This window comes from Bos javanicus, chromosome 13 (assembly GCF_032452875.1).
Source record: "Bos javanicus breed banteng chromosome 13, ARS-OSU_banteng_1.0, whole genome shotgun sequence".
NCBI lineage: Eukaryota > Metazoa > Chordata > Mammalia > Artiodactyla > Bovidae > Bos > Bos javanicus.
Window position 1 is genome coordinate 43,403,677 of NC_083880.1, and position 22,943 is coordinate 43,426,619.

The 22,943-nt window shown below is 40.5% G+C and overlaps 1 protein-coding gene and 1 pseudogene across 7 annotated transcripts; both read left to right on the top strand.

Moving 5' to 3' along the window:
- Positions 1–816: 816 nt before the first annotated feature.
- On the top strand, positions 817–22,943 carry LOC133259245 (dihydrodiol dehydrogenase 3-like). Of its 7 annotated transcripts, none has more exons than XR_009740326.1 (10): positions 6,376–6,696; positions 9,501–9,668; positions 9,944–10,060; positions 11,357–11,434; positions 11,852–11,974; positions 12,824–12,933; positions 13,986–14,151; positions 20,308–20,390; positions 20,486–21,381; positions 22,477–22,941. XR_009740326.1 is itself a non-coding variant. In XM_061436482.1 (9 exons), the coding sequence occupies exons 1-9, from the start codon at positions 6,616–6,618 to the stop codon at positions 20,508–20,510; spliced, it is 951 nt and encodes a 316-aa protein (XP_061292466.1). In that variant the 5' UTR covers positions 6,376–6,615; the 3' UTR covers positions 20,511–22,943. The 7 variants fall into 7 exon arrangements, 3 of the variants coding, with proteins under 3 accessions (XP_061292469.1, XP_061292466.1, XP_061292467.1); XR_009740325.1 differs by having other exon boundaries at positions 20,486–20,753; positions 21,008–22,939; XM_061436482.1 differs by having other exon boundaries at positions 20,486–22,943.
- Positions 6,893–8,590, top strand: LOC133259246 (U4/U6.U5 small nuclear ribonucleoprotein 27 kDa protein-like; annotated as a pseudogene).

The following is a 22,943-nucleotide window of genomic DNA, read 5'->3' on the forward strand; positions in this document are numbered from 1 at the left end:
GACCCCATGAATTGCAGCACGCCAGGCCTCCCTGTCCATCACAAACTCTTGGAGTTCACTAAGACTCACGTCCATCAAGTCAGTGATGCCATCCAGCCATCTCATCCTCTGTCGTCCCCTTCTCCTCCTGCCCCCAATCTCTCCCAGCATCAGAGTCTTTTCCAATGAGTCAACTCTTCACATGAGGTGGCCAAAGTACTGGAGTTTCAGCTTCAGCATCATTCCCTCCAAAGAAATCCCAGGGCTGATCTCCTTCAGAATGGACTGGTTGGATCTCCTTGCAGTCCAAGGGACTCTCAAGAGTCTTCTCCAACACCACAGTTCAAAAGCATCAATTCTTCAGTGCTCAGCCTTCTTCACAGTCCAACTCTCACATCCATACATGACCACAGGAAAAACCATAGCCTTGACCAGACAGACCTTTGTTGGCAAAGTAATGTCTCTGCTTTTCAATATGTTATCTAGGTTGGTCATAACTTTCCTTCCAAGGAGTAAGCATCTTTTAATTTCATGGCTGCAGTCACCATCTGCAGTGATTTTGGAGCCCCCCAAAATAAAGTCTGACATTGTTTCCACTGTTTCCCCATCTATTTGCCATGAAGTGATGGGACCAGATGCCATGATCTTTGTTTTCTGAATGTTGAGCTTTAAGCCAACTTTTCACTCTCCACTTTCACTTTCATCAAGAGGCTTTTGAGTTCCTCTTCACTTTCTGCCATCAGAGTGGTGTCATCTGCACATCTGAGGTTATTGATATTTCTACCGGCAATCTTGATTCCAGCTTGTGTTTCTTCCAATCCAGCGTTTCTCATGATGTACTCTGCATAGAAGTTAAATAAGCAGGGTGATAATATACAGCCTTGACATACTCCTTTTCCTATTTGGAACCAGTCTGTTGTTCCATGTCCAGTTCTAACTGTTGCTTCCTGACCTGCATACAGATTTCTCAAGAGGCAGGTCAGGTGGTCTGGTATTCCCATCTCTTTCAGAATTTTCCACAGTTTCTTGTGATCCACACAGTCAAAGGCTTTGGCATAGTCAATAAAGCAGAAATAGATGTTTTTCTGGAACTCTCTTGCTGTTTTGATGATCCAGCGGATGTTGGCAATTTGATCTCTGGTTCCTCTGCCTTTTCTAAAACCAGCTTGAACATCTGGAAGTTCACAGTTCACGTATTGCTGAAGCCTGGCTTGGAAAATTTTGAGCATTACTTTACTAGCGTGTGAGATGAGTGCAATTGTGTGGTACTTTGAGCATTCTTTGGCATTGCCTTTCTTTGGGATTGGAATGAAAACTGACCTTTTCCAGTCCTGTGGCCACTGCTGAGTTTTCCAAATTTGATGGCATACTGAGTGCAGCACTTTCACAGCATCATCTTTCAGGATTTGAAATAGCTCAACTGGAATTCCATCCCCTCCACTAGCTTTGTTCATAGTAATGCTTTCTAAGGCCCACTTGACTTCACATTCCAGGATGTCTGGCTCTAGATGAGTGATCACACCATCATGATTATCTGGGTCATGAAGATCTTTTTGTACAATTCTTCTGTGTATTCTTGCCACCTCTTCTTAATATCTTCTGCTTCTCTTAGGTCCATGCCATTTCTGTCCTTTATCGAGCCCATCTTTGCATGAAGTGTTCCCTTGGTACCTCTAATTTTCTTGAAGAGATCTCTAGTCTTTCCCATTCTGTTGTTTTCCTCTATTTCTTTGCGTTGATCACTGAGGAAGGCTTTCTTATCTCTTCTTGCTATTCTTTGGAACTCTGCATTCACATGCTTATATCTTTCCTTTTCTCCTTTGCTTTTTGCTTCTCTTCTTTTCACAGCTTTTTGTAAGGCCTCCCCAGACAGCCATTTTGCTTTTTTGCTTTTCTTTTCCATGGGGATGGTCTTGATCCCTGTCTCCTGTACAATGTCACGAACCTCAGTCCATAGTTCATCAGGCACTCTATCTATCAGATCTAGGCCCTTAAATCTATTTCTCACTTCCACTGTATAATCATAAGGGATTTGATTTAGGTAATACCTGAATGGTGGGCCTTAGGAAGCATTATTATGAACAAAGGTCGTGGAGATGATGGATATCAAGCTGAACTATTTTAAATCCTAAAAGATGATGCCGTTAATGTGTTGCCCTCAATTTACCAGCAAATTTGGAAAACTGTAGAAAATGTCAGTTTTCATTTCAATCCCAAAGAAGGGCAATTGCAAAGAATGTTCAAACTACTGCAAATTGTACTCTTTTCACATGCTAGCAAATTAATGCTCAAAATCCTTCAAGCTAGACTTCAACAGTATGTGAGCCAAAGACTTCCAAGTGTACAAGTTGGATTTAGAAAAGGCAGAGGCCCAGAGATCAAATTGCCAGCATCCATGGGATCATAGAAAAAGCAAGAGAATTCCAGAAAAATATCCACTCCTCCTCACTGACTATGCTAAAGCCTTTGGGTGTGTGGATCACAACAAACTGTGGAAAATTCTTAAAGAGATGGTAATACCAGACCATCTTACCAGCCTCCTGAGAAACCTGTATGCAGGTCAAGAAGCAACAGATAGAATTGGATATGGAACAATGGGCTGCTTCAAAATTGGGAAAGAAGTATGTCAAGACTGTATATTATTGTATCCTGCTTATGTAACTTATATGCAGAGTACATCATGTGAAATGAAGGACTGGATGAATCACAAGCTGGAATCAAGATTGCCAGGAGAAATGTCAATAACCTCAGATACGCAGGTGACACTACCCTTTTGGCAGAAAGTGAGGAGGAACTAAAGAGCCTCTTGATGAAGGTGAGGGAGGAGAGTGAAAAAGTTGGCTTAAAACTCAACATTCAAAAACTGAGATTATGGCATCTGGTCCCATAAGTTTATGGGAAATAGATAGGGAAAAAATGGAAACAGTGACAGGCTTCATATTCTTGGGCTAAAAATCAATGTAGATTGTGACCACAGCCATGAAATTAAAGACACTTGCCTCTTGGAAGAAAAGCTATGAGAAGCTTAGAGAGCATATAGAAAAGCAGAGACATCACTTTTCTGACAAAGGTCCATAGAGTCAAAGCTTTGGCTTTTCCTGTAATCATGTAGGATGTGAGAGTAGGACCATAAAGAAGGCTGAGCACCGAAGAATTGATGCTTTTGAACTGTGGTGCTGGAGAAGACTCGTGGGAGTCCCTTGAACTGAAAGAAGATCAAACCAATCAACCCTAAAGGAAATCCTAGTTCCAACCATGATATTTATTGAAAGGACTGATGCTGAACCTGAAGCTCCAATACTTTGGCCACCTGATGCTAAGAGCTGACTCATTAGAGAAGACCCTGATTTGGGGCAAGATTGAAGGCAGGAGGAAAAGGGCCAACAGAGGACAAGATGGTTGGAGGACATCATTGACTCAATGGAAATGAATTTGAGCAAACTCTGGGAAATAGTGAAGGACAGAGGAGGCTGGTGTGCTGCAGTCCATAGGGTGGCAAAGAGTTGGACACAACTGAACGACTGAACACCTCATTTTTTGCCTTGTAGACTCTTCCGTCATCTTCAGAGACAGCACATCACATCTTGGAGTGTCTTTTCTAATGCTCCTATCTTCCCACCTTCTCTTTGACTACAGCCCTCCCAGGTCCCAGGACTTTGTGATTACACTAGGGTGACCCAGGTAATCCAGGAACATCCCCTGTCTCATGGTTTTAATCACCTTTGCTAAGTAGTTCCCTGACCAGGTTCAAAACCTGTGCCCCCTGTAGTGGAAGCACAGAATCCTCACCACTGGACCACCAGGGAAGTCCCAGGTTCAGAAGTTTTTACCCATAATTTCACCACATACATTTTGCACCCTTTTTCCTTACTTGTCTCCTTCTGAAACCCCTATCATGTGAATGTTTTTATGTTCTATTCCCTAGTTAGAGAAGCATTCTTAATTACTATTCTGAATTCTGGTAAATGAATTATTTTGGTAAATTATTCATCTCTATCTCTTTAGCAGATTTTTTCAGGTGTTTTTCTTATTGTTTCATTTGAGACAAATTCCTTTGTCTTCTCATTTTGCTTTACTTTCTCTGTCTCTAGGAAAAAGAGACAGAAAAAGTGAAAAAGTTTCCTGATCTGTTCTTACAGGGGTGTCCTTGTGTGGATGCATCCTTATGCAGTCTGTGTGCCCAGAGGCTTTGGTGCAAAGCTGGAGCTGAGGTGGGCAGGGTCACCCCTTCCCAGGGTGTGCTGGCAACTGTCACCTCAGTGGGACAGGGTGGGGGAGGCAAGAACCAGAGCCCAGTGTGAGCAAAGGCTTCTCCTGTGCTCGCTGACTGTCTCAACCCTACTGGGCCAGGTAGGTCTCAAGGGGCTGGAGCAGAAGCCATGAAGGTTGGCCTCAACTTAGTTCCACCCCTTGTAAGTGTGCACCCCCCTCCCCATCCCTGATACTGGCACCTATGCCCCAGAGGGGAGCAGAGCTGGAGGAAGGTGTGCTGGAGCAGCCCCTGGCATGGATGGCCATGCATGTGGTGCAACCCTGGCACACACTGGTCAGAGCTCCAGACTCTGCTCCTCTGGCCCCTCTCTGATGGTTGCCCTGCCCCATCCATACGTGTGTGTGTTCCTGTGTGTGTTCCTTTGTGAATGTGTTCATAGTTGGGTACTTTAAACAACTTGTTTAACAAACAAGGCAAATACTCTTGGTAGATTTGTTCCTTTTCATGATTTTCCTTCATTAGTTTGCTTGGTATGCTCCTCAGTTCAGTTCAGTTCAGTCGCTCAGTCATGTCCGACTCTTTGCGACCCCATGAACTGCAGCAAGCCAGGCCTCCCTGTCCATCACCAACTCCTGGAGTTCACTCAGACTCACGTCCATCGAGTCAGTGATGCCATCCAGCCACCTCATCCTCAGTCGTCCCCTTCTCCTCCTACCCCCAATCCCTCCCAGCATCAGGGTGTTTCCTAGTCCTGGTTTTAGCCCAACAGGAAAAAGGGGTCTCAGTTCATTTCTGAGTCAGCATCTTGCCTGGCCTGTGGGCGGCTTTCTGATTCTGGTGTATTTATGACTGTTTTTGAATGCCCTATGTTCCTCCTCACCCAAATCCACACCCCAGTTCTACTCAGGGTTTTACTAATACTTGGTCTAGTCTATGTCTCCCCCATATTCCTTTGTCCTTTTCCTTGGCCCCATATATACATATATATGGGCTTCCTTGGTGGCTTAGATGGTAGAGAATCTGCCTATAATGCAGGAAACCTGGGTTCAATCCCTGGGTCAGGAGGATATCCTGGAGAAGGGACTGGCAACCCGCTCCAGCATTCTTGCCTGGAGAATTCCATGGACAGAGGAGCCTGGTGGGCTATTGAACACAGGGTCACAAAGAGTCAGACATGACTGAGCAACTAACACTCACTCCATATATATATAGTCCCCCTGCAGCTGTAATAGCCCCTCTAGCTGCTCTTCAGTTTAGAGTTAAGTGGAACAGACAGCAATCTCCAAACAGCCCCCAAGTAGGTTGGAACATTGCACACAGGTTTTCTGTGATCACTTTGGTTTGAGGGAGGCAACTGGGAGCTGATCAAGACTGCACTGCTCCAGACAGGAGGAGGGTACAGGTGAGTGATGCACAATGAAATTCCTTGTCACACTCTGTTCTGAATTTTTCCTAATTACCTGTTTGCTACTACTACTTTGTTGCTGTCGATCTTTGTTTGACTGTTTTCCAGAACTCCTATGAGGTTTTTCAGCTGCTTTCTCTCTCTTTTTTCATCTTTCCTTGGGAGAATTTAGTCTTCCTAGCTCACCACTTTGCTGGCATCATAGTACATATTAAACTTTTGACTTCACAATATAACCATGTAGCATTGCATGATAATTTCCCCTACTCTTCCTGAATTTGTTATAATTTAAGTTGTTTATAGGTTATTCTTTTATGAGTAATGCTGAATAAGATAGTAAGTTAAGTGAAATACGTAAAATATGTATCAGTTACATTATGAGAGTACTCTAAAAGTTATATAACTAAGGACAAGGTATAAGCACTCGAAGTCTGTGTGCACATTGCATATGGTGTCCTAAAGCTATTAAGAGTTCACCTCCAATAAAGACTTTGCCAAATGTCTAGTTCTGGTATCCTGTTCAGGATGTCACCACTGTAAGATCTGTAGCAAAATAATTTTGCTGGTGGGAAATATGAAAAAGGAAATTTATGTTCTTTTGAAGTTTTAATTCTTTATTAAGGGATAGCATTTTGAAAAATCTTTATTAAACACTTTTGTATGTGAGTGTGTTTGTACTGTAAGGAAGTTGTTTCAATTGATGTTTGATTGAGATTGGCTTCATAATAAAAAAATAAAAAAGATTACTGTGTAGAGTTTCTTGTGCAACTAATGATTAATAATTGTTTAGCACATCTTATCATTATTTGATACTTAAGGTTATATTGATTAAAAAAATCAAACAAGTTAACTGATTTCAATTCTCTTCTTACTCTATGGGTACTGGTTTAGTCATGCTCCTCCTACAACATATCAGCTAACAGTGAATCCTGCAGCTGGGTGTTACCTTCCTGTTATTTATAACTGTGAGGGAAGAAGAAAAAAAAATCAGTCTGCTTACTCAGAGGAGAAACAGGCAATGGATCCCAAAAGGCAAGTGAAGCTTAATGATGGCCACTTCATTCCTGTCCTGGGATTTGGAACCTATGCACCTCTAGAGGTAAGAGTAGTGGTTTGGGGTTGAGGTATAAAAAATAGTGGATGTAACATGAGTGAAAGGGATGTGGGGTCTCAAGTCTTGAGTCCCCATGTGACACTAGGAGGGTCATCTGGCTCATTAACCAGGCTAGAACCATGCCCTATGAAAGAGGAGAGAGCATCCAGTCTCCACTCTGCATCAAGGTCTGAGGCTGTGCTCACCTGCATATTACTCTGGGTTCCCCTCCAGTTTCCATCTCTTTCCCAGTTTGGCAGAAGAGGTGAGACTTGGCCATCAAGATCACTGACTGTCAGCTGCTTTGTTTTGAGGGGGATTGCAATGGTGGGGTTTCTCTGTATATTTCATTAGTTTCAGAACACTTTTCTTCTTCCAAAAAGACATGATCCAGAGAAGCATTTGAGGTGGAAGGTCCTGAAGATGAGGTGACTGAAAAATAATGGGAGAGAATTGCTTTTCTACTGTGGGATATCTGCTCAGTTCCAGGGCAGAAACACTTCCGCTATATTTTTCCCTGTACTTCTCTTTCTACTTGGAAACTTCTTCTGATGGGAACTATAGTATCATTTGAGTGGGAGGAGGATATAACTGAAGGGATATTACTGAGGGGATAAACTACAATCTTACAAGCCAGGTTTTGCAATGTGTTCTTGGGTTTCATTGTGTGTTTTTTTTTATTAAAGTATAGTCTGAAGTGCCTGGGCATAAGTGGGGCTAGTGGACAAGTCTTTAGACTGGAAGGCAGAAAGTTGGCTGTCCGTTTTTAGAGCATGTAATTTTCACAAGGGACTGGTCCTTAAACTTTGAGTCTCAGCTTTTTCATCTATAAAACAGATAGAAATATCCAGAGACATTTTGGAAACAGAAGACAGGACTTTGTAGGACTCAGGGGGTGAGGGCGAGGAAGGGTCCAGGCTGTCAATGAAATTCACTGGTTCATGGCTCAGTACATCCCCAAATGTCCGAGCATTTAAGAAAAACCAGGAGCAGACACAACAGAGGGAAGTTAGACCAAATATATATCTCCTTGAAATAGGAAAGATTCTGAATCACATAAAAAGAAACGGAGGACTTGTACTGGAGAAGGATTCCAAATGGGTCGCAGCCGCAGCCGCGCCCCACAGAGGTAGCGGAGGCAGTCCGGGTCCACATCCCGGGAAAGAGAACACAGGCGCCAAGAAAGGTCCCGGTTCCGGGAGCAAGATCAGAGAAGAAGCCGCTCTCGCTCCCCACCCAGAAAGCGTTCCAGGTCCCCAAGACCACATAGATCCACATCTTCCCTTCTCAACTGAAAGAAAGAAGAGATGAGGAAAAGAAAGAAAGAGCAAAGAACGTCAGATAACTGAGAAAGACTTAGAGGGCAAAACAGAGGAAGAAATAGAAATGATGAAGTTAATGGGATTTGCCTCCTTTGACTCCACAAAAGGGAAAAAGGTGGATGGCTCTGTAAATGCCTACGCCATAAATGTGTCTCAGAAGAGAAAGTATAGGCAGTACATGAATCCATAAGGTGGATTCAACAGACCTTTGGATTTCATTGCATGAACTGAAGTGTTGAAGAATGATGTTTTTTTCCCTCATCGTGATCAGAACAGTGGATTTTTATATTTCATATGCATCAAAAACAGGATCACAGTCCTTCCTCCTTGTAAAGTAAGAAAATTTTATTTATGATGTGTGTAGTTCACTTACCCTGCCTCAAAAAAAGAGAAGTTAAATATTACATTTTTTTTCCTTTAGGAAATATCGTTTGGGGCAGTCATCAACCCCATTTTTTTGTCCTTATTCCTATGGAAACTGTATACGTTTTTCTCTTGGATGCTCTTTATGGCTTTTTAAAATACATAAAAGTAATTTGGAAGTAAGTTTCTCAAGTAAAGCAATACTTTCTAAAAAAAAAAAAAAAGAAATGGAACATTTATTCAGCATTATAAAAAAAATAATCTTGCCATTTGTAACCACACAGATGAACTGGGAGAACATTAAGCTAAGTGAAATAAGCCAGAAATAGAAATATAAATACTACATGATATCTTCATAGGTGGATTCTCTAAAAGTGGAAGTTAGAGAAGCAGAGAATAGGGAAATGGTGACCAGAAGCTGGTGTCAAGGCTGGGAAAAATGGGAAGATGTTGGTCAATGGTATAGACCTTTAGTTACAGGATGAATAAGCCTGAACAACTGGTGTATAGCACAGTGACTATAGTTAAGGATAATGTGCATAACTTGAGATTTTGTTAGATTAGATTTTAAGTCTTCTTACAAACAACCTTAATAGTTAGCTATGGGAGGTGATGGATCTGTTACCTAGCTTGATTGTGGTGATTATTAACTATGGATTCTTATATGAGAACATCACTTTGTACACCTTGAATAGATACAGTTTTATTTGGTGCATTCTGTGTGGTTTCACTGGTAGACAGAGGTCTCAAATGCTTTCACTTGGTTTCTTGCTGCTTTTACCAGGCACCTTATACCTTTGTATATAAGTATACATCTCACAGTATAAATGCTACTCATGACTACAACTTAATGAGTCTTTTGGCTTCTAACAGCAAATCACTGAACCTGGAGGTATTCTTGGGTCCTCTGAGGTCAGCAATCAACCACTAGTTGCCTGGGGTTGAAGGGTTCCTGGGTGTCCATGGAATAACTTCCAGGAATGTTCAGGGAAACTATCATGGGTTCATCACCACACATATAGAACTAACCAAAGGCACAGAGCAAAGTCAATCCTTGGGAAGATCAAAGCTTGTACCTTAGCAATCTCTTAATCATGTGGATATTCAACATTTTTGTTTATGTAGACTGCTAAGAGTGAATCTCAGGAAGTCACCCAATTTGCTATAGAGGTTGGGTTCCGCCATATTGACTGTGCTCATGTGTACCAAAATGAGGAGCAAGTTGGCCAGGCCATTCGAAGCAAGATTGCAGATGGCACTGTGAAGAGAGAAGACATATTCTACACTTCAAAGGTACTATGCATGTTGTGTATGAACATGTATGCAAGTGATTGTGCCAAGGTGACAATTATATAATGGGATCATTTTTTTGGTGATCTATGCTTATTGGTAAATTCCTAAAGTATTAGAATTTCCTGGTGGTTCAGTGGTTGAGACTTGGTGCTTTAATGCCATGAGCCCAGATTTGATTCTTGGTCAGGGAAGTAATATCCCACAAGTCTCACAGTAAGGCAAAAAAAAATATCTGAAGTATTATTAATAAAACTTGCGTTCTTTAATCTCTACAGCTTTGGTTAATTTCCCTTCGACAAGAGTTGGTCCGACCAGCCTTGGAAAAGTCACTGAAAACTCTTCAGCTGGACTATGTCGATCTCTATATTATTCATTTTCCACTGCCTGTGAAGGTTGGAAATATGTGTGATCACATCAATTTTATTTCTTGTGTTAGAATGTGCATCAACTTGCATGGATGGTTGAATTAAGATTTGTCCTAGTAGGTTGAAGGGACGATTGCACTAGAGTAGAATCTCCCAAACAATAATTTGTGATCATCTTTTTACTGAGTTTCTTTGAATCCCTTACATGCCTCCCAGAGAAAGGAGTTAATAATCTGAGAGTCTCTGCCAGAAAAATTTGAGGAAGTAGAAGCAGGCCAATTCTGCACACAGTCCTGAATATGACTCCTGAGTCCCTGGGGATTTCAAGAACCAAGAGTTTGGTGCAGCCGTGGTGAGCATGACACTGCCTTACATTGAACATGATGAGTTTCTCTTGTCTTTCACCCTTTCAAATGAGCATATTTGGTGGTGCTCCCTCTGGGTGCATCTAAACTTTGTTCCTTTACAAGGACTTGGGAGGGATTGCCTCCTCTCTTGCCTGACTTCATGATGAGGTTTGTAGACTGCACTTAGCTGCCAAGAATGGTTTACTGAGAACTTTTGATTTCAAGTTACAAAAAACAGCTCAAACCATCTGATGCACAATAGCTTAGTGGACTATGTAGATGACAAGTCATAGCCACAGACAGATTGGGGATTTGCAGTACTCTTCAGAAATGTCTCCTAATTTCTACTAATTTCTATGCCTTATCAGGATGTTACTCATGGTTTGCTTATTTTTTCCTGAAAATTTTCCACTGATGGCAAATATAACCTTGGGGCAGCTCAAGGTCCATGGCCATGAACATTTGAGACCCCTGATCTTCCACAATGGTCTCAAAGATCTTTGAGACCTTGATCTTCCACAATCCGTACCAACTTAAGGAGAGTCTTGCTGGTTCATGTGCCTGCCCTAGGGCGTCTGATGCTCAGAGGGAAAAGGAAATCTAATTTTCTAGCCCAGGTCAAGGTTGAAACTTTTATTCTGGAAATAAAGCCATGTAACTTACTGCCATTCTCAGATCAGAGATATTTCAAAAGAGGGAAGTACAAGAACAGACAAAATTCACAGAAGTCACTTGAAGTCCTTTTTAGGACCTAGGAAAATTGTACTTATTACAACATATATTGAGTGTAAAAAAGTAGAATAAGCCTCCATCCCAATGACCTTGCTTACATCTCAATATGCAATCACTTTGCAAATATTAGTATCTAGAAAGTTGTAAACCTACCTCATGTAGGTTTAATCCTGGGTGCCTGGAAGCCTTGCTAAATGTGGAGAAATTATTTTTTGCATGTCTAAAATGACTGCTTCTATTCCAGCCAGGGGAGGAATTATTCCCAAAAGATGAAAATGGAAAACTGATACCTGACTCAGTGGATCTCTGTCACACATGGGAGGTGAGTTCCAAGAGTAGAGAGTTAAAGGAGGAGCCAGGAGAGGGGAAACCTCCATCAATTCTGCCTGTGAGCATGGGCTGTGGGCCATCAGACTCAGCAGTTCATGAACTCTAAGGGATGTGATGCTGGGGTTGTGGAGAGGAAACCATTGCTGAAATGTTCACAGAGAGGAACAGGGGAGGAGAATCTGGGACAGTGAGACAGATATCTATTTCCTTCCATGTGATATGTGTTCTCCAGGGTTTTCCAAGGAGGAGATGGCAATTCTTCTTTTTGTGTCATGCCATTCTTCCCCTCTTTCCTTCTTGATAATCAATGCTAATTCTTCTGGATGACACTTTTTACAGATTTTTTTCAGCTTTTATTCTTGTTCTATTGCCCATTCCAAGTGAATTTTCAGCACCCATCCATCCCCAGGCCCTGGAGAAGTGTAAGGATGCAGGGCTGACCAAGTCCATTGGGGTGTCCAACTTCAACCACAAGCAGCTGCAGAAGATCCTGAACAAGCCGGGGCTCAAGTACAAGCCCGTCTGCAACCAGGTGAGCAGCTCGGCTCCTCTCCCTCCTGCTCTTCACAACCTCCTTCTTGCACTGGAGACTGATGTCTGTCTGTCCTCTCCTCCTGTTCATCTGACCTTTGTGGGTCAAAGGATTCTAGAGAGCAGAGCCTCTGTCTGGACTTTGTGAATGTAATCCATAACGATATCTCTGATAAAGTCTGGGTAGATAGGCGTGGACCGTTTCCTGGTAAATTGTGGGTAGAATCCAGAACTAGAGGAAGGAGGCATTTCCCTGAGATGGAAGGATGACCAGACGGAGGGTGAAAGTGGCTTGGAGCGAACTGCAAGCAGGAAGGAAGACCATGAAAATCTGGAATGGATTCATGTTGAGGTTTGACAGAAACCAGCAAAATTCTGTAAAGCAATCATTCGTCAGTAAAAAATAAATTAATTAAAAAAAACTGGAATGGGAAGTAATAAAAGACAAATCAGCTGAGATGGGTGTTAAGAGTTCATGTGGGGCTCTGTTGGCTGAATCCAAAATCTTTGTGGCTCAGTATTTATGAGTCTCAACAGGGAGCACCAAACAGAAAAATGTGCTGGAGATGATGGAAATCATCCAGGCTAGAGGGTTAATTTAAAGGCTTTTGGTGATGCTAACATTACATGAAATATTTACTCAGAAACATTTACTCAAATGTAGAGCCCACCTTTTGATTATTCAATCTTAAGCTGGTTTTCCCATCCATGTCTATCATAAAATTAACTGTATAAACACACTTTTGTCTATTTTTCTCTTGGTGTTGGTATTTCCAGTTTACATCTTTTCTGTCACATTAATAATACCATTCCATATAATCTGACACTCTTCTCTGTTGACATTCTACAGGTGGAATGTCACCCTTATCTCAACCAGAGGAAACTGTTGGATTTCTGCAAGTCACATGATATCGTTCTTGTTGCCTATGCTGCTCTGGGATCCCAACGTCTAAAAGAATGGTATTGAATCCTAATGAAGATAACAAGGAATTTATTTAAAATTAAATTTTTGATAAACTAGTTTAAATCATATATTACTCAGATAACTCATAGGCACAGGGGATAAGCAGGGAGGGATGGAATGAATCCTTCTCTTTTATCTTCCCATCACCCAGCCAATTTTTCTACATTGTATTAAATTGTTGACCCATCAGTAACAAATGTCTGCATTAAAATTTATATATAATCCCCCAGTTGAGACCAGAGACACAAGCTTATATTATGATTTACTTATTTATTCAACTATGAACATGTTTCTAAAAATACATGTCTAAACCTCACATTGGAGAAGGAAATGGCAACCCACTCCAGTGTTCTTGCCTGGAGAATCCCAGAGATGGGGGAGCCTGGTGGGCTGTTGTCTCTGGGGTCACACAGAGTCAGACACGACTGAAGCAACTTAGCAGCAGTAGCAAACCTCACATATCTTTTATCTAAAATGGGGATAATAATATGTAACTTCCAGGTCTATCATGATAACAAATTTCAGTATGAACCATTTTTGTAAACATCTATAGAAAATTGCATAATATAAATAATGTGAAATGAATAGTTCTATTTTGGATTATTCAACTTGTATCAATACCTGTGAAAAGTGACAATTAAAAAAAATTTCCCAGTCTTTTTCCATTACTTTTTTTTGTGTGTGTGCCATTGTACAAACTTTAGAGCTATGAATGGAGAAAAACAACAAATGATAATTAAAAAAGGAAAAAAAAAATCCATGAGTTTGGCAGTTCTGGTCTCACTCAAACATGCATCCAAATGACTGGGAGAACTTTGTAAACACAGATTGGGAGGTGCCACAGTTGAGGTTCTGATTCATTGTGTCTGCATTTAAGCTGGGAATTTGTATTTCTAACAAGATTCCCAGTAATGCTGATGCTCTTAGTACACGGACCACACTTTGAGAAGCACTGGTATAGAGTGGACATACTTGGTCTGTTTGGTAAAACTACTCACAAACTGAGTACTTAGTCTCAGCTCCTCAGCATTTCTGAATTTCCTTCCAGGGTGAACCTGGACCTGCCCGTTTTCTTGGAGGACCAGGTTCTTTGTACCATTGCCAAAAAGCACAAGCAAACCCCAGCTCTAGTTGCCCTTCGCTACCAGATACAACGTGGGGTTGTGGTTCTGGCCAAGAGTTACAACAAGAAGCGGATCAAAGAGAACATACAGGTGATGAGTGGGGCTGTGGGCAGAGGGCTCCTAAGGAATATCCTTCTCGAGGGTCATTCTTTGTCCATCTCTCAAGACTTTCCTTGAGTCAAGACAAGTTACCAGTTCTTCCCTATGCATGAATGTGTTGTGTGTGTTCCTGGTGATTTTCTCCTCCTGATGTGGCAACAGAAGAGGTGGCATGGCTGCAGAGGGTTCAGGTTGGACGGAAAACAGAGATTTTAGTTTCAGAGTTATGTCAGCCATTTATTCTATCATCTTGTACAAATGATATCTTATTTTCTTTGTTATCAGTTGATGAAATTGCATTATGTGATTTTTTTAGACCATTTGACCTGCTGTAACAAAATATCACAGATTGAGAGGCTGAGAAAAATTGAAATTTATTTCTCACAGTTTTGAAGCTGGAGATCTGAGTCAGGGTTCCTGTGTGGTCAGATGAGGGCCCTCATCCAGGTCACAGGTTTCTCTTTGCATCTTAATATAATGGAGGGGGCAACAGAGCTCTCCCAAGTCTCTTATATGAATATGCTATTTTAAAATCTCATTTGTGAGAGCTCCACTATCATGACCTTTGAAAGGCTCCATTTCGTTCTTTTTTTAAAATAAATTAATTTAATTTACTTTACAATTTTGTATCGGTTTTGCCATACATTGACTTGAATCCGCAACGAGTGTATATGTGTTCCCAATACTGAACCACCCCCCCCCACCTCCCTCCCCATCCCATCCTTCTGGGTCATCCCAGTGCACCAGCCCTGAGCACCCTGTATCATGCATCAAACCTGGACTGGTGATTCATTTCACATATGATATTTTACATGTTTCAATGCCATTCTCCCATATCATCCCACCCTCACCCTCTCCCACAGAGTCCAAAAGACTGTTCAATACATCTGTGTCTCTTTTGCTGTCTTGCATACAGGGTTATCGTTACCTTCTTTCTAAATTCCACATATATGTTTTAGTATATTGTATTGGTGTTTTTCTTTCTGGCTTACTTCATTCTGTCTTGATGACTGTGGCTTTGTAGTATAGCCTGAAGTCAGGCAGGTTGATTCCTCCAGTTCCATTCTTCTTTCTCAAGATCGCTTTGGCTATTTGAGGTTTTTTGTAATTCCATACAAATTGTGAAATTATTTGTTCTAGTTCTCTGAAAAATACCGTTGGTAGCTTGATAGGGATTGCATTGAATCTATAGATTGCTTTGGGTAGTATACTCATTTTCACTATATTGATTCTTCCAATCCATGAACACGGTATATTTCTCCATCTATTTGTGTCCTCTTTGATTTCTTTCACCAGTGTTTTATAGTTTTCTATATATAGATCTTTTGTTTCTTTAGGTAGATGTATTCCTAAGTATTTTATTCTTTTCTTTGCAATGGCAAATGGAATTGTTTCCTTAATTTCTCTTTCTGTTTTCTCATTGTTAGTATATAGGAAGGCAAGGTATTTCTGTGCGTTAATTTTATATCCTGACACTTTACTATATTCATTGATTAGCTCTAGTAATTTTCTGGTGGAGTCTTTAGGGTTTTCTATGTAGAGGATTAAGTCATCTGCAAACAGTGAGAGTTTTACTTTTTTTCTAATCTGGATTCCTTTTATTTCGTTTTCTGCTTTGACTGCTCTGGCCAAAACTTCCAAAACTATGTTGAATAGTAGTGGTGAGAGTGGGCACCCTTGTCTTGTTCCTGACTTTAGGGGAAATGCTTTCAATTTTTCACCATTGAGGATAATGTTTGCTGAGGGTTTGTCATATATAGCTTTTATTATGTTGAGGTGTGTTTTTTCTGTTCCTGCTTTCTGGACAATATTTATCATAAATGGATGTTGAATTTTGTCAAAGGCTTTCTCTGCATCTATTGAGATAATCATATGGTTTTTATTTATCAATTTTTAAATGTGGTGTATTACATTGACTGATTTGTGCATACTGAAGAATTCTTGCATCCCTGGGATAAAGTGCACTTGGTCATGATGTATGATCTTTTTAATATGTTGTTGGATTCTGTTTGCTAGAATTTTGTTAATGATTTTTGCATCTATGTTCATCAGTGATATTGGCTTGTAGTTTTCTTTTTTTGTGGCATCTTTATCAGGTTTTGGTGTTAGGGTGACGGTGGCCTCATAGAATGAGTTTGGAAGTTTACTTTCCTTTGCAATTTTCTGGAAGAGTTTGAGTAGGATAGATGTTCGCTCTTCTCTAAATTTTTGGTAGAATTCAGCTGTGAAGCTGTCTGGTTCTGGGCTTTTTTTTACTGGAAGATTTCTGATTACAGTTTTAATTTCTGTGCTTGTGATGGGTCTGTTAAGATTTTCTATTTCTTCCTGGTTCAATTTTGGAAAGTTGTACTTTTCTAAGAATTTGTCCATTTCTTCCATGTTGTCCATTTTATTTGCACATAGTTGCTGATAATAGTCTCCTATTATCTTTTGTATTTCTGTGTTGTCTGTTGTGATCTCTCCATTTTTATTTCTAATTTTGTTGATTTGATTTTTCTTCCTTGTTTCTTAATGAGTCTGGCTAATGGTTTGTCAATTTTATTTATCTTGTCCAAGAACCAGCTTTTGGTTTTATTGATTTTTGCTATGGTCTCTTTTGTTTCTTTTGCATTTATTTCTGCCATAATTTTTAAGATTTCTTTCCCTCTATTAACCTTGGGGTTCTTCATTTCTTCCTTTTCTAGTTGCTTTAGGTGTAGAGTTAGGTTATTTATTTTACTTTTTTCTTGTTTCTTGAGGTAAGCCTGTATTGCTATGAACCTTCCCCCTAGCACTGCTTTTACAGTTTCCCATAGGTTTGGGGTTGTTGTGTTTTCATTTTCATTCATTTCTCTGCATGTTTTGATTTCTTCTTTGATTTGTTGATTATTGTGCAGTGTGTTGTTCAGCCTCCATGTGTTGGGATTTTTCTAACACCATCAACATATACATTTCAGTTCAGTTCAGTCACTTAGTCATGTCTGACTCTTTGTGACCCCATGAACCACAGCATGCCATGCCTCCCTGTCCATCACCAACTCCCAGAATTTACCCAAATTCATGTCCATTGAGTCGGTGATGCCATCCAACCATCTCATCCTCCGTCATCCCCTTCTCCTCCTACTCTCAATCTTTCCCAGCATCAGGGTCTTTTCAAATGTCAGCTCTTTGCATCAGGTGGCCAAAGTATTGGAGTTTCAGCTTCAACATCAGTCCTTCCAATGAACACCCAGGACTGATCTCCTTTAGGATGGACTGGTTGGATCTCCTTGCAGTCCAAGGGACTCTCAAGAGTCTTGTCCAACATCACAGTTCAAAGGGATCAGTTCTTCAGCACTCAGCTTTCATTATAGTCCAAATGTCACATCTATACATGACTACTGAAAAAACCATAGCCTTGACTAGACAGACCTTTGTTGACAAAGTAATGTCTCTGCTTTTTAATATGCTGTCTAGGTTGGTCATAACTTTCCTTCCAAGGAGTAAGCGTCTTTTAATTTCATGGCTGCAATCACCATCTGCAGTGATTTTGGAGCCCTCAAAATAAAGTCAGCCACTGTTTCCCCTGTTTCCCCATCTATTTGCCATGAAGTAATGGGACCAGATAACATAATCTTAGTTTTACCAATGTTGAGTTTTAAGTCAGCTTTTTCACTCTCCTCTTTCACTAAGAGGCTCTTTAGTTCTTTTTAACTTTCTGCCATAGGGGTGGTGTCATGTGCATATCTGAGGTTATTGATATTTCTCCCAGCAATCTTGATTCCAGCTTGTGCTTCTTCCAGCCCAGCTTTCTCATGATCTACCCTGAATATAAGTTAAATAATCAGGGTGACAATATACAGCTTTGATGTACTTCTTTTCCTATTTGGAAGTTTGTGGGCACAAAAATTATAGCAGCAATCTTTAACTCACAAACCATCATGGTTTTATTTTGTATTTCCCTGAATATTATAGGGTTTCATTTTTATACATTTAATCTTCTTGAGTTTCTCTTTGTGTAGCTCCTTTTCAAGACTTTGTCCACTTTAGCTAGGTTGTTTCTCTTTTGATTTATTTGTAGGAGGCCATAATTGTACCCTTAGTCACAGCTATACAAGAAACTCTCCCCACTTTCAGGATTTAATGCAGAGATCATTTCTGTGTCTCTTGATTCTGTGTTTTGACAATCAGCCTCAACTCAGCTCAGCTGCTATCCTCTTAGCTGGTCTTGCTCATGCATTTGCAACTCAGTGCAGAGCATCTCAGCAGTTCTGCTTTAACAGGTGGATATGACTCTTGTCAGAGGAGCCTGCATGCTTCTCCCTCTAGTTTTACATATATATTTGGCTAGACTGTGGTCAACTAACCTGGTTATCACGTCAGCACAGTACTATGATCCATAGTCAGTGAATGGAAAAAAAAAATACTCTTCATTTATAGACTCAGAACTGACTCATCAATTCTGCCAAAGTTCACAGGTCCATCTAAGTCAAGGTCAAGTGTTGCTGCTGCTGCTGCTGCTAAGTTGCTTCAGTGTATGGTCCCCTAAAAAATTGTTTGTGTGTTTCCATTCAAATTTGCCCCTGCAGTACACCTAGAATTGGTTTTGCAATATAATATGAAAATGGTCACATATATGTTTGTTTGTTTATTAAATGGAAATCTAAGACAGCATGGATACCAAATCAATCTATCCTAAAGGAAATCAACCTTGAATATTCATTGGAAGGACTGATGTTGAAGCCGAAGCTCTAATACTTTGGCTACCTGATTGTGAAGAGCTGACTCATTGGAAAAGACCCTGATGCTGGAAAAGACTGAGGGCAGGAGGAGAAGCAGGATACAGAGAATGAGGTGGTTGGATGGCATCACCAACTCAATGGACATGAGTTTGAGAAAACTCTGTGTGTTGGTGGTGAACAGGGAAGCCTGCCTTACCACAGTCGAGTGTGTCACAAAGAATTGGATATGACTTAGCAACTGAATAAAAACAACATATCCATATTTTCCACAGATTTTCATGGTAAACTCTGTCATATATAGAGAGCCTATAAGCACATTTCTGGCCTCTTTCTTCTATTTAACTATTCAGTTTTCTGTACTGTGTTATTAAATTGTAAAATAAGTCTTATTTCCAGAATGGTAAATTCTTCAACCAGTTCATCCTAAAGGAAATCAGTCCTGAATATTCATTGGAAGGACTGATGCTGAAGCTGAAACTCCAATACTTTGGGCAGCTCATGTGAAGAGCTGACTCATTTGAAAAGACCTTGATGCTGGGACAGATTGAGGGCAGGAGGAGAAGGGGACGACAGAGGATGAGATGGTTGGATGGCATCACCGACTCAATGGACATGGGTTTGGGTGGACTCCGGGAGTTGGTGATGGACAGGGAGGCCTGGCATGCTGCAGTTCATGGGGTCGCAAAGAGTCGGACACAACTGAGCCACTGAACTCAACAGAACTGAAGAATGTCTTGGCTACTTTTAATTAGTTCTTCTTTTATTTAAAATTTGGTATCACTTTGCTGATTTCTACAAGAGAATATGTATGTCAGTCTTTGATTCATGTTGCATTGAAACACTAGATCACTTCAGAGAAAACAAATTTCTTTATAAAACTGAGCTATCCATTTCATGATTATGATGTGAATTTTTAATATTTTAGATGTTCTTTAATGTTTAAACTTTTCTAACTTTATCTACAAAGGCATTTACATAAAGTTTCTTTTAGATTTATTCATAGATAAAGAGTAAGTTTGATATCAGATTCTTGGATAGGCTTTTGCAAGGAAGACTCCTCCCCACATGGCCTCAGTGCAATGCTGTCACACTTAGGGCATGTTGGGGAGTGTGAAGCAGTCTAATGTTTGTTCAGGTGCAGGTATTGAGGCAGGAGTTTTCAAAGACAAAAGGGTATTTCAGTACATTTCTTTTCTGTCTGAAGTGATTCACTTAGAAAAATAAGGGACTGATGCACTGTAATGTTTGTGAGGTGAACAGAGAAAGATGTGTGGGAAGGAGAGGTGAGAACTCAGCAGAGGGTCCCAGGCTTGTTCACCTGGAAGCTGAGGACAGACACGGCTTCCCTGTCCCCTCTCTTGTCCCCATCCAGCTGGAAAGTCCTCCAGTTCCCAGGGGGAGGCCGTCTTCTTGTGGGAAAGGTAATGTGATTCTTCTTTCCTTCCAGGTGTTTGACTTTGAACTGACTCCAGAAGACATGAAAGCAATTGATGGCATCAATAGAAATATAAGATATTACGAATTTCTGCTGTAAGTGACTTGCAGATATTTCACATACATGGTTCTTTTTTCCTGTAGCAGGCAGATCAGTAGGGCAACTAAGCTTTTTAAAAACTTGATTCTAGGAAGACAGTCCTGATTCCAGCATAGAAGCCAACCAGAGTCTTCCTGCAGACCTCAAACCAGAGGTTTCCTCCTGGGCTCTGTCTCTGACCAACAGAAATGATTGGGACCTAGGACAGCCCATCAGTAAAATCCTCAGAGTTTACATCGTGGTGATTTCACTACTTTGTGCCTCTAATCCCTGTGCCTGGTGCACCTCCTCTCAGGGCTGAGGGACCCAGTAAACACAGAGGGCACAGTGCCAGCAGCCCACTATTCTTACAGGGACCTGTGAGTATGTTTAATTCTTTTTACATCAGGATAAAAAGGTTATATTAATAAAAACTGTATAATGATTAAGCCTTTTTGGATTACATTCATGTTTTGTTGTTGTTTAGTTGCTTAGTTGTGTCCAACTCTTGGGACCCTTGGACTGTAGCCTGCTAGGGTCCATGGGATTCCCAGGCAGGAATACTGGAGTGGGTTGCCATTTTCTTCTGCAAGTTATCTTTCCAATCACTGAACCCATGTCTCCTACTTTGCAGGTGGATCCTTTATCACTGACCACCTGGGAAGCCCCCATTCATGTTATTCCTAACACAATGATAAAACATCTTGTTGACACTTTGTTATGGAGGAAGGTCCCATGAAGGCCAACCTGCAACAGTTTTGAGAAGTCACATGGGCCTGCTTCCCCGCCATCTCCTAAGGGTCTGGTAGATTTTCTCCCTTACGGACATTTCTTCTCCAAGACACAATCCATTTTTTTTTCAAATTAATCTCTTCATTGATCTTTTTTCCCTATTACAATTCCCATGTCCTCATCCTTGTTATCTCACAAAGCTGAATTACCCGTAGATAATGAGCTTAACTGACCCTCCAGTGAGAGACTGCTGTGTCCTTAACAGGACTCACTCAGGTAAGATCATCTGGGTCTCTCTGGTTTCTTGAGTGAAGACTCACTGCAGTTTAGCCTTTGTCCAGCAGAAGTCCATCCCCTGGGGAGCCCCCACCTGCTTGCCTTTGACTTAGTCACTAACAGAATTCCAGCTGCCTCATTACTGCAGGAGAATGTTAGGATTGAAGAGACAGAAGAGAAATTTGGAAGGGAGTTTAGAGAGGAGGGAATGCAAATTATTGATACAGTGAAGATTTCATTTGAAGGGAAAGCTATCAAAACTCTCCCTATTGTTTGTAAAACTATATCACAATTCTGATAAAATACATGATAAATGAAAAAAAAGGTGAAAACTTACTTTTCTGCCCTTAAAGACTTTTAAGTATAATTCTATCTTCTCCTTCATTAGGCTGTGAATGGCTAGACTTATTCCTCTTTGTGAGCTCAGGTCAACAGCACAGCTCCTGGCACTTAAAATTGCTCAGAATGCACTTTTTAATGAATTGAATTGAAAAGGACAAATTGAATTGAAAAGGAAAAGTTTAAAAAGAAAAGTAGAAACATGGAGAAAAAACAATAGTTATACTAATTACTGAGTAACCAATGTTTTAATACATCATAAATTAAGAAAATATCAATGCCACTTTGTGCTGTATGATTATTCAGGTGACTGCGTATCTCTTCAATAGATTAGAATTTCCTTAATGAAGACAGTCTGTATTTTTGGGGGTGCTTGGTATCTGCTTATCCATGGATGTGAGAAAAAAGAGCAGCTACTTTGTTTGCTATGATCCTTCTCATCGTCTAGAGACAGAAGTTCCACGAAGGGCGGGAAATGATCTCCAGAGTTAGCCCCAGGCCTTGTGCCCTCTTAAAATTGTAACCTGAGTCAAACTACCTGTCACTGTGGAGTGACGATTACACGTGAATGTTGGGACTGGATGTGCAGGTGCCATGTGCACATGGAGCAGACTCCTGCTGTGTGTTTGTTGGGGGAGAAGGAGGGATGTATTTGTAGATTTTGAATTTTAGGCCATCCTGACTGCACTCACAGAGTAATGCTCTCTATGACAACATGACAGAATTAATAAATGAACCCTCCTCCTTCTCTTTCAGTGGTATCAGTCACCCTGAATATCCATTTTTTGAAGAATATTGATTCTCAGGTCTCACTGTGGTTCTTCAAGAATTTCTTGCTTCTGGGGCTGTGAAGAGGATTTTTGTATGTGGTGAAGGTGCTTGAATGAAGTGTCTCAACTTTTGAAAATACCTTTCCTTGTGAAATAAACAGTTCATGAAACAATGAAAACTTCAAAGTAAGAATGCTCTTTTTTTCTGATAATTAAAAAAATTACAGGAAATTTGGAAAGTAAAATAGAAATGACAGAAAATAAAGATAAGCTGTAATTCACCATTATATAATACTTTGGTACATTTTCCTTATAGAATCCTATACAAATTTGTGTGTATGATTATTTACAAAGACAAATAATCTTCAATCTACATGTTGTATACTTTTCAACTTAGCATAATCATCTTGGTAAGCTAAAATATGATTTTAAAAATCCAGTATTATATTTTTC

Excerpts from the sequence above, each read along its gene's own strand:
- LOC133259245 (XM_061436482.1), top strand. The coding sequence starts at position 6,616 with ATGGATCCCAAAAGGCAAGTGAAGCTTAATGATGGCCACTTCATTCCT. Across the intron at positions 6,697-9,500 it reads GAACCTATGCACCTCTAGAG|ACTGCTAAGAGTGAATCTCA; the intron begins GTAAGAGTAGTG and ends TTGTTTATGTAG. Across the intron at positions 14,152-20,307 it reads GGATCAAAGAGAACATACAG|GTGTTTGACTTTGAACTGAC; the intron begins GTGATGAGTGGG and ends CTTTCCTTCCAG.